At 44.0% G+C, this 17,922-nt stretch overlaps 1 protein-coding gene across 2 annotated transcripts in view; it reads left to right on the top strand.

Annotated features, from left to right (window-relative positions):
* The first annotated feature begins 436 nt into the window (after positions 1-436).
* The window catches only part of NECAB1 (N-terminal EF-hand calcium binding protein 1), a 130,633-nt gene continuing 113,147 nt past the window's right edge, over positions 437-17,922 (top strand). For both annotated transcript variants that reach the window (XM_045007723.1, XM_045007722.1), the window contains exons 1-2: positions 437-562; positions 9,664-9,688. In XM_045007723.1, coding sequence (XP_044863658.1) covers positions 464-562; positions 9,664-9,688 — 124 coding nt within the window. In that variant the 5' untranslated portion in view covers positions 437-463. The remainder of the gene's footprint in view (positions 563-9,663; positions 9,689-17,922) is intronic.

Below are 17,922 nucleotides of genomic sequence, written 5' to 3'. Positions count from 1 at the left end.
TGTAGACGCACAAAGGGGCGCAGAGGGCGCGCGCCCGGGGGAGCACATCTCCTCTGGGCTAAAACTCTCCGTCGAGGACGGTTTCAAGGTGTCCAGTCCCGGAGCCCCATCAGCAGCCCGCGTGGGAAGGGGTTGTTGTTTTCCGCGCCAGCCCCGGGCAATGTGGCGATCAGGGCTCGGGCCGGGGGGAGCGGAGTTTCTCCCCAGGCTGCGAGGAGGCGGAAAGGTGGCGGGATCTGCCCACCCCGCAGGGCTGGTCCCCGGGGAGCGATCGCGTTGCAATGTGACTCCATGAAACTGACACGGGCTCTAGCGCCGTCAGCAAAGGGAGGAGCGCGGTGGGGTGGGCGGCCAGAGCCCAGTGTGAGCAGCCTCCAGCGGCGGCTGCAGCAGCGTCTCTCCCGGAGCCCAGCCCCAGCTCATGCCGGCAGGCACGGCGGCCGCAGCGCCCCCGCTCCCCGGCATGGAGGGCGGTCAGGAGATGTCCCCCTCCTCGACCAATTCCTCCGAGGAGCTCAGCTCGGCCCTGCCGCTCACCAAAGGGATGTCGATCTTCCTCGATGTAAGTCCGGGGCAGCCTGGCTCGGCCAGGGCGGGGGCAGCCGGGGTGTGGGGCTGAGCCGGGGTGTGGGGCTGAGCTTGGCGTTGCAGCGGAGCTGGAGGGGCGAGTTCTTGGGAGAGGGAAAACAAGCGTACGCGGGAATCAGTCTCTAGCGCAGCCTTGTAGCGGCTGCAATGTGACCACAGCCACAGGTATCCAAAGCTAGAAACCGCGTCCCGAGGCGGGGGTGCGTGCAAACCTCACCGAGAAAACAAACCTTGGAGGGGCAACAGAGGAAAAATTCCCTCGCAGCGATTTCCTTGGGTTTCCCAGCGATCTGCACTGAGCCAGGGTCCAGGGGATGGAAAGTTTTGAAGGCGCATGCAGAGGTGTTTTAAAGGAAGAACTACATTGGCCATCTTTTTTGAATACCGCTGAAACCTTGATACCTGAAACCCTAGACTGGGTTCGAAACGCCTCCTAAGCCAAGGTGGCATTACAAGCTCTCCCAACAGGAACAGATGAAATTGTCCTTTGAAAGGGAAAAATGGTCAAAGCCGAAATCTAAAAAGTACCACGGTCTTGCTTTGCCTCAGTTAACTTTATATTCTTGACCTGATTTGACCATATTACTTTTTAAAAAATAATAATTTAGAGCATATGCTTATAGACAAAACGTGTTTAGAATCTGGTCTGCTTTTATTTACAGGACCATAAATGAATTTTTAAACATCAAATATTTGTGTTAGAAAATGAATAACATACCTAGATAACAGTAGATTATAAATCAAGTCTAGATGTGAAGAAATTGTCAGGGGAGAGTCACAGCCATAAATCAGTTGAATTTACAGCTGAGCCAAAAATAATGTAACTTTCAGGGATTTCCTGTTAGCTACTTGTATTTCTTATCTTATAATCAAGAACGACTGATCCAGCAAGGTGCTGAGTATCTCCTGAAAGGCACAGGGGCCCTTTAATTCCCAGTGGACTCTAGAGGAACTGAGGGCATTTAGAAACTAAATTACAGTGTGCTGAGTGCCATCTGCAAGAGGCTAAGCAGCCTCAGTTCCCACTGCTGAAAGTGGCACTCAGCACCTCAGACCTTTTCAGGAGCTGCTCCTCACCCTGCAGGATTGGGCCCAGCATTCTGGCCCTCATCCAGAAAAGCACTTGAGCAGGAGTCTAACTTGAGTCATGCTTAAAGGTGAGCCTCTGGTTACGTGCTGGATCAGCCACAGAGCGCTCAGCACCTTGCACAAGACTGAGCCCATATACATTGTCTACACATGCTGTGCAATTGAGTGTAACAACATTAACAAAGAATGTAGCCTCTCTTTAGATCTTAGTATAGGCAAAGTTTGCAGGATTGAATCAGTCAGTGCATCTATGTTTTTAATTTGACAAGCTCCATAGATTTACGCTGTATTACACCAACTTTCACTGCGGACTGCTTCAAAATACAAAGCACAATATAGGTTCATAACATCTGTATAGGCCCACACATCTATATTCATCAATGATTAAACTTGCACTAAGGGCCCTACATTTATAAACACCTCTAAAGTGACCACATTAAAATTCCCAGTGATTTCCCAACAATTTTACTGAGCATTCAGTAAAAACTATGGCTACTTTTAATGATTTTTATAGATCCCTGCTGTAATCATTTAAGAGAGGCCTACCCTTTATTGCATTTTATGATATTTATATATATTTATGGCCTGGAGACATAATAAAAATGCTGTTTCTTGATATCACTTTGATCCTACAAGATTTATTCTTCCATTGGTGTGGGTGCATAACTCTCCTTAAAGCAAAAGGGAGTTCTACACATGCATTACAAAGAGATGGAATCACTGGTTTGCAGGAAAAAAAGGGATAAGAGTACAAGTGGAGCCTACAGCTAAAGATAACAGCATCCTAAATTGGGGAATATCCTCTCGGAGTGACCTCACAAAGATTCACCAACACATAAGTAGCAGAAGGTTTGGCCCTAAAAAGAGCACCAAAGTATCTCCTCCAAAGGGAGGTAGGGGGCAGGTAAGCTGGATCTTAAGCTGCACACTAGCCAAGTATGATTGCGACACAGTGAACATTACCTATGTTTTGTTCCTGTCTACTCACAATATGGCATATGGCTGCCTTTGATGTCAATACATTGCCACCTAAATACATCGGTGTTTGGATGCCATAATAGATTTCTGAATTCTCCCTATATCTGTGTGGCTGCAATTCCAACAAAAGTAATCGTGAATCTAGCCAAGCGTCATGTTCCTGTGTGTTGATGCAGGGGTAGGTTGGGCTGTGTTCTCCTCTTTTAACTGACTGCTGCCTATTGGTAACATCCCAGTAATGATACTTAGCATTTCTATAGCACTTTCATCTTCAAACAGCTATACAAAATGAAAGTTTCTCCTGTTCACTACACCCTAATGAGGAAGGTAAGTAAATGATAGTTGGGCTCCTAATATTTATCTATTACACGAGTCTCCAAGGTAATGCTGATATACTTTAGTGATTCCTTAGTTAAACTCACTGTGGGTGGGGTGTATTACGGTATGGCCTTCCAGTGACTGCTTGAGCACTGCTCTCTGAAGGAGCCAAGTTCGGTGCTAAGTGCCTGCCTTCTGGTGTTTCCAATACTCTAATGAAATGCTGTTTGAAATATAAGCACTTGCACGGAGGCTGAGAATGGGACATTGGATGTCTCTGGTTAGTGTGTTAGCTGTACGACCCAGATGGTGGTATTGTGCATACATCATTATTGCTCAGGGCACAAATAAGTTGTGTGGTTTATTTATCTGGGTTGTGCCACTTACTCTGTGTTGGATACATCCCACTTATTTTCTCAGTATTCAGCCCATTAGCCATGCTTACCAGGCCCTCCCAGCAGGCAATTCAACCCATGCACCTTTTCTTCAAGGAGCAGGATTTCTGCACTTGCCACTGTGGATTTGCCTCCCCCTTGGGGGCTCCATACTATCCTCTTTTTATCAGGTAGAATCTTGCATAGCCAGCCCTAGTAATTAGCTCTAGATCTCAAAATATCTATTTTTTTAAATTCACAACTCACGCTCTCTCTCTGTCCTTTGGCATTAAAAAAGGAAGCAAAACAACCATGAGCTCTCTTGCTGTCTCTGCAGCTGATATTAAGTAACAGCTACTAATTCCAGTACAATGCACATTCTTACAGACATCACTGTTGCTGGTGCACAAACAAGGAAGCAGGCAAAATGGAGAAACATTTTGATGTTTGTTCCATGTGAAAACACAGAAGAAAAATGAATACTGATTGCCAAATGAAAAAAAAAACAAAAACAAAACAACAAAAACCCACAGTATCAGCTAGGACCCTAGTGTTGTATATATTACGGAGTGTAAAACTGTTCTGACAAGGCTCCTCCTGCATTTTTGCTTTTCAATAGTACCTTCTCAAGCTTAAGATCCTCAGACTTTAGCAATTGGGTGTTAGTATTAGTAGAGTGTTTCCAGAGTACTGTTTTTTTTTTAAAATAATCAGAAACTGAGCAGCCCAATCGTGCTATTGAGAGCTGAGTTGCAAAGTCTCCTTTGTTCAGAGGTACTACCCAGAGATTAATTAAATCCACTAAATTTAATTCAGAATGGACCTGAATCTAGATTTTGAACATCCCAAAGTTCAGATATGAGTTTATGAAGGGAGGCCTGGATCTGGATCAGTAGCTTATTTTTTTAAGCTTTGTTCCCATGTCAAACAACATACAGTCAGGCAAAGCAATCTCACAGAGGGCTAGGACACTCAAATTTCAGGGGTGCTTGGATCTTGGGTTTTCAGTTAGTCCAATCTCTAGTAAAGACTATAAAGTAATGCTACTATAGGTGATTTATTTAAACTAATCCTAGCTAGCTTCTTAGCTGCACCGTTACTGATCTGCTGTGTCCTAACTGGCTTAGAAAGCAAACCTCTTGCCTTGACTTATCATAAGTACTCACGCCCATTTGGAAAATGTTGCCCATTCTGAATGCCTACATATTTCTGTAGAAACTTTTCTGATCAGATGAAGCTTTCCATTTCTGTGTTGTGGCAACCTGTTAATAATGCTCAGCTGTTACCTGACTGCTTGCCTCGGATCCCAATAGGAACAAATTTCTACCTTGGCCTGCCTTCAGGTGGGTACAAGGCCTTAAATGGCAACAGAAACCACTGTGCTGGGGGGTGGAGGCAGCCTATGGAGGGAGGATTCCAAACACCCATGCATCATGGAGCACTGCTCCAGAGTGGCATTCTCCAAGATACTCAGAAACAGGCTTGTGGGTGGGCTGGCTGGGGGCAGGGGGGAATGCTGAGCATAACACAGAGCCACTGGCCCAAAATGTTGCAAGGGGCAGGTGTGGGGAGGGCCCCAAACGAACTATATTTCATCCCAGATGTTCACGTTACTTGTGTTCTTCCTTCAAGATGGTAGAAGGGCTGGAAGAATCCATCTGCTTATCTTCCATCTAGGTCCCCAAATCAGGCTTTGCATGAGGAGTCCAACATTTCACCCTGAGTATTTAGACAGCTTCTGGGACATGCACCGTTTGCAGTAAATACAGGCCTCTACCATCTGTGGATAAGAATTTAGAACTCTTAGTAAAAGTCATGATACAAAGTAGTTACACTCCACACGTTTCAATTTTGTATCATTTCTCCACACAGCACACCACGGTAGCAGCTCCCTTTTGAAATGTATTTTTCTTTATTTAATTCCTGCCTAGTCTAGTGTAAGCGCCTTCTTCCTGGCCTCTCCCCCCACTTTAGTCCATCCAGAACACAGCTGGCAATAGCATCTTCCTCTGCCATTTTCCTGACCTTGCTTTCCTCATTCTTATACCTCTACACTCATTTTTTTCCTTTTCATCCACAACCAGTTCAAGCTTCCCCCCACTTTCAAAGCAATGCACAAACTTGCTCCCACATATCTGATCTCACTGCCTCCTGAACCCAGTCTGATCCCTTTGCTCCATAAAAGGTTCTCTGTGGACTGCTCCCTTGGGCTCCCTTGCCCCGTCTTAACTCTTTGTCTTTATTCACAGTCTCTTACATTTGCAGCAGCCTCCCAGCTCGCATTCCCAAAGCATCCTGTCAAGTTCTTCTGTACCAGATATGGACTGATTGCAGAGCTTGCTTGTACACCCCAGATATATTCATCCTTGTAGTTCATTCAGTAGTTCTGAGTTGTCTTCCCATCAGGAGTTGTGCTGGACTATATCCAGTAGCTGCTATTAGTATTGATCTGTAGTTTAGAAGAGCAAGGAATAGATCTTAACATAAGAACATAAGAACATAAGAATGGCCGTACCGGGTCAGACCAAAGGTCCATCTAGCCCAGTATCTGTCTACCAACAGTGGCCAATGCCAGGTGCCCCAGAGGGAGTGAACCTAACAGGCAATGATCAAGTGATCTCTCTCCTGCCATCCATCTCCATCCTCTGACGAACAGAGGCTAGGGACACCATTCTTACCCATTCTTCCTGCTCTAAGATTTTCTTGGCTGTCTGTAGAGCTCTCTCAGCCTCTCCATTTGCTTGAGAGCTCCAAGTAATGTGATCAAAATCATATTCTGTTCAGAACGACTTAAATTCTGCTGCAGTGAGCTTGTCCATCACTAGTTGTTCTGGAATATCAAAGTGAGCAAAAGTGCACTTCAGTTTCTCAATAACACAGCACCATGTTATCTCTTTCAAGTTCATTATTTCTATATATCAGGAAAAATAGTCCACAGCAACCAGGTAATGATGTCGTTTGAATTCACCTAAATCTGCAGCAAGTCTCTTCCAAGGTCTCTCTGGTAGCGGTGTTTGTACATTGTATGATCCAGCGTTGTCTCTTAAGTTTATTTGTACAGGATCTCCTTTCAAAAGCCCCATATCATCAAATCCTCCACCGAGTTCTTCCTCCTTTCTCTCTAGGCCCATCGTGGGTGCCATACTGCGGCTGAGACTCCAAATGCATAGCTTTGGTCACATACACTCAGCAAATGCATAGCTTTTGTCTTTACAAGATATTTTGGTGGTGAAGTGGCTCATGCACTTCAGAATACCTCCGGGGTAGTCAGAGGTGTATCGAGTGACTGTCTGTGAAAGTGGTTGAAGGTGATTGTAAGCCCTTTCTGAGATGAGTCTGACCTCAGCTCCTGCATCAATTTAAAAGTCAGTAGTCCTGCCAAAAATATTCAGTTTCGCTCTCCAGGCAGGCTCTATGTCATCACAAGTGAAAGATGCCAGAAACAATGACTCTTGATTGTCTGTCTGTCATATGAGTTAACTCCTCCCTTACTGCTTTGGTGCAGCAAAGAGCTGCAAACTGTCCACATGTATTACACAGTGCGCCTCTGGCTAGATGTGCATCATATCTTGGGATATGACTTTTTCCACACCTTGGGCATGTAGGCTGGAATTTGTCCCTCTTAGGGCTTGGCTACACTTGAGAGTTGCAGCGCTGGGAGTTACAGCGCTGGTCGTACAGCTGTGTAAGGAAAGCGCTGGTGTGTGGCCACACTCACAGCTACCAGCGCTGCAGTGTGGCCACATTTGCAGCAATTGCAGCGCTGTTGGGAGTGATGCATTATGGGCAGCTATCCCAGCGTTCAAGTGGCAGCAACATGCTTTTCAAAAGAGGGGGGTGGGGTATAGTGTGACAGGGAGCGGGGGAGAGAGAGAGAGAGAGAGTGGATTTTTGGAGCCGACACTAGCTCCCTGCCTTGCAAAATCAGAAAATTTTCCCAACCCCTTAGTCTTAACTGCAAACAGCCTGCAGACCAGATAAGCAGCACGGACTCCCTTTCTCCCCCCTCCCACCCATTTCTCTCGTCAAGCAAACACTCAACCCCTGTGAATGAGGCAGGCAGGGGTTTATCTCATTTGATTGTTCACAGTCAGTTACAGATTGATCACAGCAAACAGGAGTTGTGTTTGTTTTTTAGATAAGCAGCTCGGGGAGCCCCGGAGCCCCAAGTTCACAACAAAACAAAGAGAGGCTGCATAACAAAACAAAGAGAGTAATTTAGTTAAAAGCATTCTGGGATATCTCCTAATACCCTGGAGGCCAATAACAGCGCTGGTGTGTGGCTACACCTGACGAGCAGCGCTGCATCACCAGCGCTGCACTCGTTATTCCCCAAGCAGACCAGGTGTTCAGCCAGCGCTGCAGCCAGGGAGTTGCAGCGTTGGATGTGCCTTGCAGGTGTGGACAGTTACTAAGGCTTTGGCTACACTTGCATTTCAAAGCGCTGCCGCGGCAGCGCTTTGAAGCGCTAAGTGTAGTCAAAGCGCCAGCGCTGGGAGAAAACTCTCCCAGCGCTGTCTGTACTTCACCTCCCTGTGGGGAATAACGGACAGCGCTGGGAGCGCGGCTCCCAGCGCTGGGGCTTTGACTACACTGGCGCTTTGTAGCGCCGCAATTTGCAGCGCTGCAGAGGGTGTGTTTTCACACCCTGCTGCAGCGCTGCAAATTTGTAAGTGTAGCCAAGCCCTAAGTTGCAGCGCTGGAAAGCCTCCACCAGCGCTGCAACTCTCAAGTGTAGCCAAGCCCTTAGCCTGGGAGTTCTCTCTCCCTGCCTCAGGGGTTTTATGATAATGACTTAAACACTCAAATGTCCATTTATAGCTTCTAGGCTAGGTTCAGGCTTTTCAGGTTGCTCCTGCCTTTTGTTCTATTGTTTAACTAATTCTGACTGTTTTGCTATCTGTATAGCCCTGGCTAGGGCTAATTCTCTTCAGTTGTAGCTGCTGTGAAAGATTTTTATCTGTTAACCCAATAACCAGCTTGTCTGATATTTTCATGTTTTTATCCATTACATGCAGAGCTCTAATAAAACATTCAACAGTTCTCTGATGAAACTGAATTTGCTGATGAAAACATGCTCTTTCATAAACCACGATTCTCTGAGGTATAAAGTATTCATCAAGCATAGCCAGAACCCTTTCATAGTCATCTTTGTGACTGTATTCAGTAAAGTCGAATGATTTTAAAATATGCTCTGCCTGCTTCCCCATACCATATATTAAAGATGATACCTGTGTATCTCCAGTTTCTTTGCGTAGCTTGGTAATAATGCAAAATCTTGTTTCCAGTCTGTTCATTCTGAAGGTTTATCAAAGCAGAATTCTCTCAAGCATTGACGAATGGCATGTTGATGAGATCCTCCAACCTCTGTTGCTGTTTCTTTTGTCTGCAACCTTTGCTGCTGTTTTCTTTCTGTTTCTGTTCTTAGTTTCCTCCTGACATGTTCTTCTGTACCAGATATGGACTGGCTACAGAGCTTGCTTATACATACCAGACATGTTCACCATTAGATCCTTTAATGCTCTGCCAGGTATGGCTGTGGTTGGTCTAAATGAGGTATTTTACACGTCACCTGGTGGATGAATAGTATAATACAGTTTAACATTCCATTACACAGTCTCTCTCTGCTCCTTTAAATCACTAACAACCCACGGGTCCTGGATTGCCTGCACTCTAACACCCACACTCTGTCCATTGTTTGTACCACCCCTTGTACAAACCCCTTTAGGGCTGGTCTACATAAAAACTTGCACCATAATAATTACATTGGTTTTTAATTCACACCTCTGGTAAGTTTGGTGAAAGTCCAGATTCTTTTTAGCTTATGAGTACTAAATCAAGTTAAATTGACATAGGATACTTGTATTCTGAAATGAGTGTTCACATACAGACTCGCACTGAAATCACAAATTAAAACCAATTGAGTTATTTCAGTGCAAGTTTGTTTGTCGATGAGATTATAACCCCTTCAGAGCAGAGATTTTATTTTCCCATTTTAATTGCTGACAAGTGCTGTGTATAACTGCAGTGATACATATGTATAACCCTGTAGATGTGTCCAGTGCTTGTCAGCAATATTAGATATATATATAAACACAAATAATTACTATGGCCCTGGCTTTATGAGTGCACAGCACTGGGGTTAAAGAAAGTTCAGTGTGAGAGAGGAACAAAAGAAAACCTGGGGCCTCTCTTGCTACCACATTGTGAAAATATGATGGTGGAATGAAAAAGAAGCAAGTGTTCATTGTTTACAATCTGCAGTGTCATACAGTGTCACACAGAAAGTGATTCCTGTCTCTCTTTTTCTGTTTAGATACTGAGAAGAGCAGACAAAAATGGTAAGACGAGTCACTTCTGACTCTTTTTTCTCTTCAGACAAATCTGTCATACCCAAACCTGTGTTTTAATGCTTGATAAACTAGGCTGCACTGAACACATTCAAGTGAAAACTGGCTTTTGTTAGTGTAGTAGTTGTCACTCTAGAAGTCAGACACATGATGTTTGATGCTTCTGATTTTCTGTCCTGATCTGGCAATTGGGTCTGGGCTGACCCTTGTGCTTGCATGGAATCCTATTGCAGTCGATGGAACTATGCACAGGTGCAAGGGTCTGTCCAGGTGGATCTTATTGCAGGCCTTAGAATGTAGCAGCTACCTTCTGGTGGTAAAATTGGTCGCCATTTTGAATACCAATTAATTTTATAAGCTAACTACCAATTGTTCTTTTACATGCAGCAGGCAGACTCTTATTAAGAAGAACTGTCTGTGCATGTGGGGACACATGCTACCTTTGGCTATGTGCACACAGCATCTATTGGCCAAATCTTGCTTTCTCAGGCTAAACTCCCATTGATGTCAATAGTTTTGTTGAGTAATGACTGCAGTATTTGGCTCAGTGAATTAAGTGCACATGCACCCAAAGGCAAAATTTGGCTTAGGCATTTGACTAGCATCTTTGTTCATTGCATGCAGATGTATTATTAGTAACTGTGTTTACAAATGCCATTTAAATATTACTAATAGCTCAATTTCTACTATTTTAAAATACTTAAATATATTTCCTCAAGTCAAATTTGCTTTCCTCCCACAGTTTTCAGATATTTGTTTGTCTGTCCATGTGTCAGAGGCAGGATGAATGCGCTGAATCATGTGTAATTCATAGTAATACAAAACCCTCTTGGTGTATTTGCATGGACTGGTGATTTTCCATTAGCATGGACTGTGCTTTTCCATTAGGTAAAATACAGTAGGTTTAGAATGAAATACTGGAAGCCCTGACACACACATGCAGTCCCACTGCATTATGAGGACCATCACAAGGGAAACCAGTGGGCTTCTAAATACAAGTGTAAGTGCTGCAGGATCAGGTTCTAGTTTTAACCCAAGTTCAACACCTTGTTCCATCACAGAATCGTAGGACTGGAAGGGACCTTGAGAGATCATCTCGTCCAGTCCCCTGCTTTTAGTAGCTCTGTGCCTCAGTTTTCCATCTGTAAAATGAGGCTAATAGCACTTCCCTACCTCCCAGGGGTGTTGTGAGGATAAATACATGTGGTACACCTCTACCTCAATATAACGTTGTCCTCAGGAGCCAAAAAATCTTACCGCATTATAGGTGAAACCATGTTATATTGAACTTGCTTTGATCCACTGGAGGGTGCAGCCCCACCCCCCTGGAGCACTGCTTTACTGTATTATATCCAAATTCATGTTATATCGGGTCGTGTTATATCAGGGTAGAGGTGTAATGGGGACCATGTAAGTACCTAAGATAAATAGAAATAAATCTTGCAGATAGTATCTTGGCACATTCGAAGGCTGGAGTGGGGGTGGGAAGAAGATCTTCCTAAATGCTATATTCCACTACAGCAGCTCTCACAATTTTTCAGTCTGTAGACCTCAATCTAATGGAGATCTGCTGCTTGTGGACCACATATGATGAAAACATCTGGGGCCATATATCCATCTGCTATAAATTGTCAGAGCACCATTGTTGTCAGTGGAGCTGTGACCATTTACACCAGCTGAGGATCTGTCTCCTGATCCTTTGGAACCATATGTTCCCCCCACCGCCCCAACACACAGTGGAACCAGCTGGTTCTATGACAGCCAAGACCCTCCAGTCCCACAATGAGAGAATAGCATTGCCCCCTTAATTCATTGTCCATACTCTGTTAATTCAAATAGGGGGGAAGTAATCCCCTGTCAGTGACAAACCTGATTAGCCCAGCATAGTCCAATGGCATGTAAACCTAAAGGCAATTTGTCTTTGAAATTCACAACCCTTGATCTCACTAGAGCAAGGAGAAACTCATGGGAAAGAACATCCTGATTCTAAGGTGATAATTCAACCATGTTAGTTGTATTAACTTGACTCAACAAATCAGAAACTGAAACTGTACTTGTATCAATGTTTGCTCAACCCCTGTATGCCAACAAACCTAACATACTTCCATTCTTTTGTGATTTAGCAGAGTAAACGCTCATGCCACATTAAGGGTATGTCTACATTTCAGCTGGATGCCCTAAGTCCCAGCTTGCATACACTTACCTGAGCTAATTCCATTTGCGCTCGCATGTGAAAAGTAGCAGTGTAGCCTGGGCTGCATGGGCAGCGGCTTGGGCTAGCTGCCCAAGTGTGTAACTGCCTAGACCCCCAGCTTCATACTCAGCCAGCTGGCCTGTGCCTTCACCGATGTTACCCCAGCTACGCTGCTATTTTTAGTGTGCGAGCTCAGATGTAATTAGCTCAGGTATGTGTATGCAGGCTGGGACTTACACCATCCAGCTCAAATGTAGATGTACTCTAAAAGCAATCAGGTGTGTTTCTAAGACTTTGCCATGGGATAACCTCTGTTTGAGGAAGTCACATATTAGAAGGTTGGCCACGTATATAGCATGTTTAAGCTGTTGTCAGCAAATGTTTCAAAATATTTTTTGTGAACTGGGTGCTTTGCATTGTAAATGACATCTGTTCAGTATGGTAGGAAACCAAATATTGATTTACTGTTATATTAGCATATCATGTTTGTTGCAGTAATGTATGTAAGTTCATGCACATATTGTTAAGATAGTGCTGTTTTGAAATCATAGCAATCTTTTACATTACCTTCAGTGAGAAATTAAAATATCAGAACTGTATCCTGACACTGAAGAAATATATGTCTGTTAGATATTAAGCAACCTTATTAGTTACAGCTTGACTAGTAGTAGGAAAACTAATCTAGGTATTTCAAATGCAAGTGTCCCGATTGAATGTATTGCCCTAAAAATACTATTAATGAAAGGTCAATGTTTATAGCCAAAGAGATAGAACATTCCAGTCTCAACCAGATGGGAAATGTATCAAGAATTCATCTAGGATATTTCATGAACCAGGTATCACCCATGACCAGTTCTGGGAACTGACTTCTTCACTACAGGCTAGAGCCTGCCCTGTCCTGAACTAGCTTTCTGGGAAGTAAGAAGGCACAAGGAGCATCATCCCTTCCCGCTCCCTAGCTAAACAGCAGGACATGATCTCCCTCTAGAATTCAAGAGAATTCAAGAGGTGGAACACTCAGCCAGTGCACTGGTCCACTTCCCATGTCCACCAGATAGGAAATATGTCTTGCCCTCCTGCTAATCCCTATGATGTAGTCAGTCGAATGAGCTAGCCATGGACATCTGCTGCTCCTGATCAAATGAGAACTAAAATGAGTTTGGCAGCACATAGTGCCAGCTTACTCCAAGCCATCCTGCCATGCAACTGCAAAGTGTGTATTGTGCAGAATGCATGGCTGTCGCTGTCACTACTCTGTTCCACCTTACCCCCCCCAGCCGCCCTAATACAGCTCCCTAAACAAAAGACAGGATTTTGTTCACAGAACGGCAGTATTTACTCGTGCTAGGTAACTACTCAGTAGATTCTGAAATAGCACAACTCCTTGGTATAAAATGTTGTAATCTAGACTTGGATGATATGGAATACCTCAAAGGACAATACATGACTTCTTCTAAAAACAAAGTGAAATGAGAGATCAAAGAGCATGGAAATCTTGCTGTTAAATAAGAAAATAATTACCACCACTCACAAATGCTACAATGGCTGTATTACCCTTATGACAGTTAAATATGGCTCTAAATTATAAACTGCACCATCAAATAGTCATATTCCTATAAGCGACAACTAAATGTCATGAGTATTTTCTAACCTTTCATTCAGGTGGGCTATGTTTCTTTTGCTAAAGTGGCCAGGTTAAATAGGCCTCTGTACCACTTCAGGCATGCATAGCACTGCATAATTTTGAACTCTTTTGTTGATTTCTTCCAGTTCTAACCAATTATCCACGCTCTCAACAAGATCAGGTGACTAAGCTATATTTGTAGTTCACATTTTCATACCAAAATGGGCTGATGATAACTGATGGTGATCTCCATAAATGCAAAGTATGGATTAGATCAACATCATTTTTAATACCTGGCAATCTCACATGTGCCTGATTCTCTTATTCAGAGGGAGCACAACATGTAAGTAAGAAATGCCAATGATTTAAGGGTAAGGAGGAGGAGTATAGCTGGTTGGAAATTTTCCAACAGACACCAATTCATTGAAAGCTAAACATTATGATGAAAGTTCATTTTGAAAGGAAAAAATTGCAAAAAATAATTTTTATATGGTCAAAATGTTCCGTTTAGACCTTTTTGGGAAAGGAATATTTTAATTTTCTGTTTCAAAACAAGCTTTGTTTTATCTTTTTATTTGACATTATATCAATTTAAAAAAAAGTCTAAATCAAAATGAAACTTTCAATCAACCTGCAATGAATTTTTTTCAGGATTTCATTTCATAGCAAATGTTAATTTCCTCCCCTCCATTCTCAAACAGAATTTTTATTTTTTAATTTGTGGAATTCACTGTGAAATAAACATTTTTGTCATCCCCCTCCCCCTCCCCTCTGTCCCCACCTCCAGCCCTAGGTCTAGGGGAAGCAAAAATATACTGGGTGGGGACAACCAAAATTTTGGCTTTCCCCATCTCTCCCCACAAAACAATCTTCACTCCCTCTCCTCACAGCCAACTGTGTGTGCCATGCATGCTGGCTGCACCGGAACCACATGATTCCATTACTGTCTGCACTAATCCCCTCACTCACCTTCTGACATGGTTTGAAGGACACAGGGCTGAACCATGGAACTAGGGTCTTGCATCAGCAGCATGTGGTCAGTTGGCCACAATCAAGTGTGCACTGTACCAGTTACTGGTCACTGGGGCCTCTTCTGACCATGGGTCCTTGAGCCAAAAATCCTCCTATACTCCTTCCCTGTTTGCACAAGAGTGGACATTCAAACATACTCCCTATAGCCCCAATAATCCACCAGCAAACAGTCTGTGTTAATACAGAAAGAAAGAGCAAGGGCGATGAGACCAGATCTCTTGATCTCAGAAAGTGGCACTTATCCTTGAATTGCTGGAGAGCTGCTTCACCATTAAATGGAGTCATGAAGTGCCACACAATAATCACAGGGCAGTGCCCTGATGCTGCACAGCATCTGCATCCTGATGTGTTTCTATTCTCTCTCCACCTCTCTGCAGCTGAGTGTGAGGAGGGGCCTCCTCTCCCCTGACTGCCCTTTTCCCCTTTAGCATCCTCAGATCTTTCACAGCTATCACTCAGAGAATGAGGAGGAACTCGCTAGTTTCTGCTTTCCTCTCTCGGGGGGTGGGAGAGCTTGGCCTGACTCCACCAGTACGTTGGCTCAACTGTCTGTGGGCTGCCTGCTATGTAATGAGGCCTGCACACGCACTCTTCCTTTTCTGGGGACTTCTATATGCAAAGCGTACGTACCCTCAGCCTTTTAAAAGCCCCCGGCCCTGGTCTGTGTGGAGATAGCCTTGAAAACACAACTAATGGCTAAGGTTGAAATTGTTACTAATCTAGTCCACTCCTAAAGGCATCTGAGGCTGGGCTTCGGGGGACCTAAATAACCAGTTACTTGACTCCAGACCAGTTCAAAACAGAGTGCTAGTGCTAGCCGAACTGTCAGTGATGGCACAAAGGACTCTGCAAGCTACCTCCCAGATGGCTGTCTGCATTTAATTCACATCCTCTCCCATTGTGACCTCTGGCCACAGTTGAGAGCAGCCCAGTGGCGTGGGGGATAATCTGGTCTAGTGAACTACATGCACAGCTCTATAGCAAGAGACTTTAATTCCCCATTCTGACACCGACTCTCTGAGGCCTTGGTAAAGTCACTTACCCTTTGTGCATTAGTTTTCCCATGTGTAAAATATCAACCTCACTGGATGTTCATTGTGATGATAAGTTTGTAAATCCTGAAGAACATGCTGAAGTTCCCCAGCCATCACTCTGAACCCTACAGTGGTTGGGAACCTGGCAGCACCCCCACTTGCCCCCAGCTTCCTTGGGCAACTGAAGCTTGATAAACTTGTAGATGTTGGGAACCGTGTATGGACTCTAGAACAAACTACATGTGCAGGGCCTGCTTTAAGCCAATTCTCCCGATTCCCGGGAATCGGGCCCCGTGCCCGCACCTAACAGGGCCCTGCGCCTTAGGCACCTTTTACATTTTTTTTTTTAACTCACCCAGCTCCCGTGGGGTGTGTGTGTGTGTGTGTCCGGGTCTTCGGCAGCATTTCAGCGGCGGGGGGATCCACTCCGGGTCTTCGGCGGCATTTTGGCGGCGGGGGGCAGGGGCTCTGGGTCTTTGGCGGTGTGGGGGCGGGCGCTCCAGGTCTTTGGTGGCATTTCGGCGGGGGGTCTTTCGGTGCTGCGAAAGACCCAGAGTGGACCCCCTGCCACCAAAGTGCCGCCAAAGCCCTGGACCGCCACCAAGTATTCGAATCGGGCCCTGCAGTTCATAAAGCCAGCCCTGTACATGTGCTTCACTTCTCCTGCAGCAAGAGGTTGGTATTAGTACAAAGATTCTCCCACCCATTTTTATATGAAGTAAAGTTTTGGCATATGCTAAAACCCACCTTGCTGCAGTCACAATACTGGCCAGGATCTGGTTACATTTTGAGGTTGGGGTCCCAAATTTATTTTCACAACCTTACCCAATAATATTAAGGCCAGCTCTAATCAGCGACCTAATAAAAACAAAGAGCTGCAAGAGGCAGACCTACAAGAGACAAGTTAAATGTAGATGCCTCTATTTGTCTACAGATAGGAACATTACTCAGCATGTGATGAAGAATGACTGCAAGTAAATGATGAAAAAATAAAAACCAACTGCACAGACCAAAACAAAGGATCAAGAGAGCACGATCTGAATACCAAGTGCCCAGTGGAAAAAACCTGCAGATCCAATATAAAATATTATAATGCCAAGATCAACACTCTCTCTCTCTCACTCTCCTGACTCTGAGTCTAGCTTGTTGTCTGACTTTTTTTTTTTAAATTGATGCAAGCTCTGAGCTTTTTGAAAAATATTCTCTTTCAGCAAGTAACTTAAGTGGAATTTTTTGATAAAACTTACATTCTGATTAGATTCACCTTCAGAAATTGTTACTGTTTTCACATTGATATGTTTTCATTCCATACATCCCAATCTTTTTATGACACAGGAACTCAGTTGTCACTTAGTTATGTGGGTTTTTAAATGTGCATTATAAAGACTGTTAAATAGTCTTAAAAGAGCATCCCTATCATCATATCTGGTTTGATAATCTCATATGCTCTCCTGTGTACAGAATTACCTTAAACATTAGTACAGTGGGCGAAATCCTGGCTCCAATGAAGTCAGTCATATGGACTGCGAGGGAGTCTTGGTTTCACCCCAATTCCAACACAATGCAAACAATGGCTCATCAAAAGTGTGCTGCCAAAGGACTCAGGATAATTTTAATATAAGGCAAAATTCAGAGAGTGACTGAGAACCAACAGCTCCCTCAGGTTCCAACGGGAGTTGCAGCTGCTCAGCACCTCTTCATGATTGACTCATAATGCAAACACTGAGTTTTCATTCATAATTCATATGTCATACAATTTACATAGAATAAATGAACATAACAATGATAGAATTGTACCATTGTTATGATCAGTCAAATATCTGGTAACAAGTTCCATTCTTCAGAGATCTGAATTCCATTTCCATGTTTAAAGGTTTTTTCAATTGACAGCTCAATTGCATGCTAAACATTGATTTTTACATGCGAAACTTCTATGGGGCTGTGGCTTTCATTAAATCTTAGTTATGGTGATAGCGATTTACAAGTAAAATGTTTCTGAAGCACTCAAAGCTGAGAGCATTGCAAATTCCTGACTTTAATACTGGGTTCTAGATGCAAGAATCACACGGTGAAGTTCTACGGCCTGTGGCATACAGGGGGGTCAGATCTTATGATCATAATGGTGGTCCCTTAGGCCCTAAATTCTGTGTATATATGTTGAAGAGGATTGAGGGCAGAATAAACCCTTGTGTCACACCCTGCCCAGTGGAAACCACTCACTGCCCTGCTGTTGGTCACATTTATTATGAGGCTAGGCCTGGAAGGTTTTGACAAAGTGGAAGTTGCTGGGATTTCTACTGGTAGACAACTCTTAACTGACCTCAGATATGCCGAGGACATG

The sequence above is a fragment of the Mauremys mutica genome, chromosome 2, assembly GCF_020497125.1.
Source record: "Mauremys mutica isolate MM-2020 ecotype Southern chromosome 2, ASM2049712v1, whole genome shotgun sequence".
In the NCBI taxonomy this organism is placed as follows: domain Eukaryota; kingdom Metazoa; phylum Chordata; order Testudines; family Geoemydidae; genus Mauremys; species Mauremys mutica.
The sequence above is the reverse complement of the archived record's forward strand: the minus strand, read 5'-3'. Positions and strand labels throughout refer to the sequence as shown.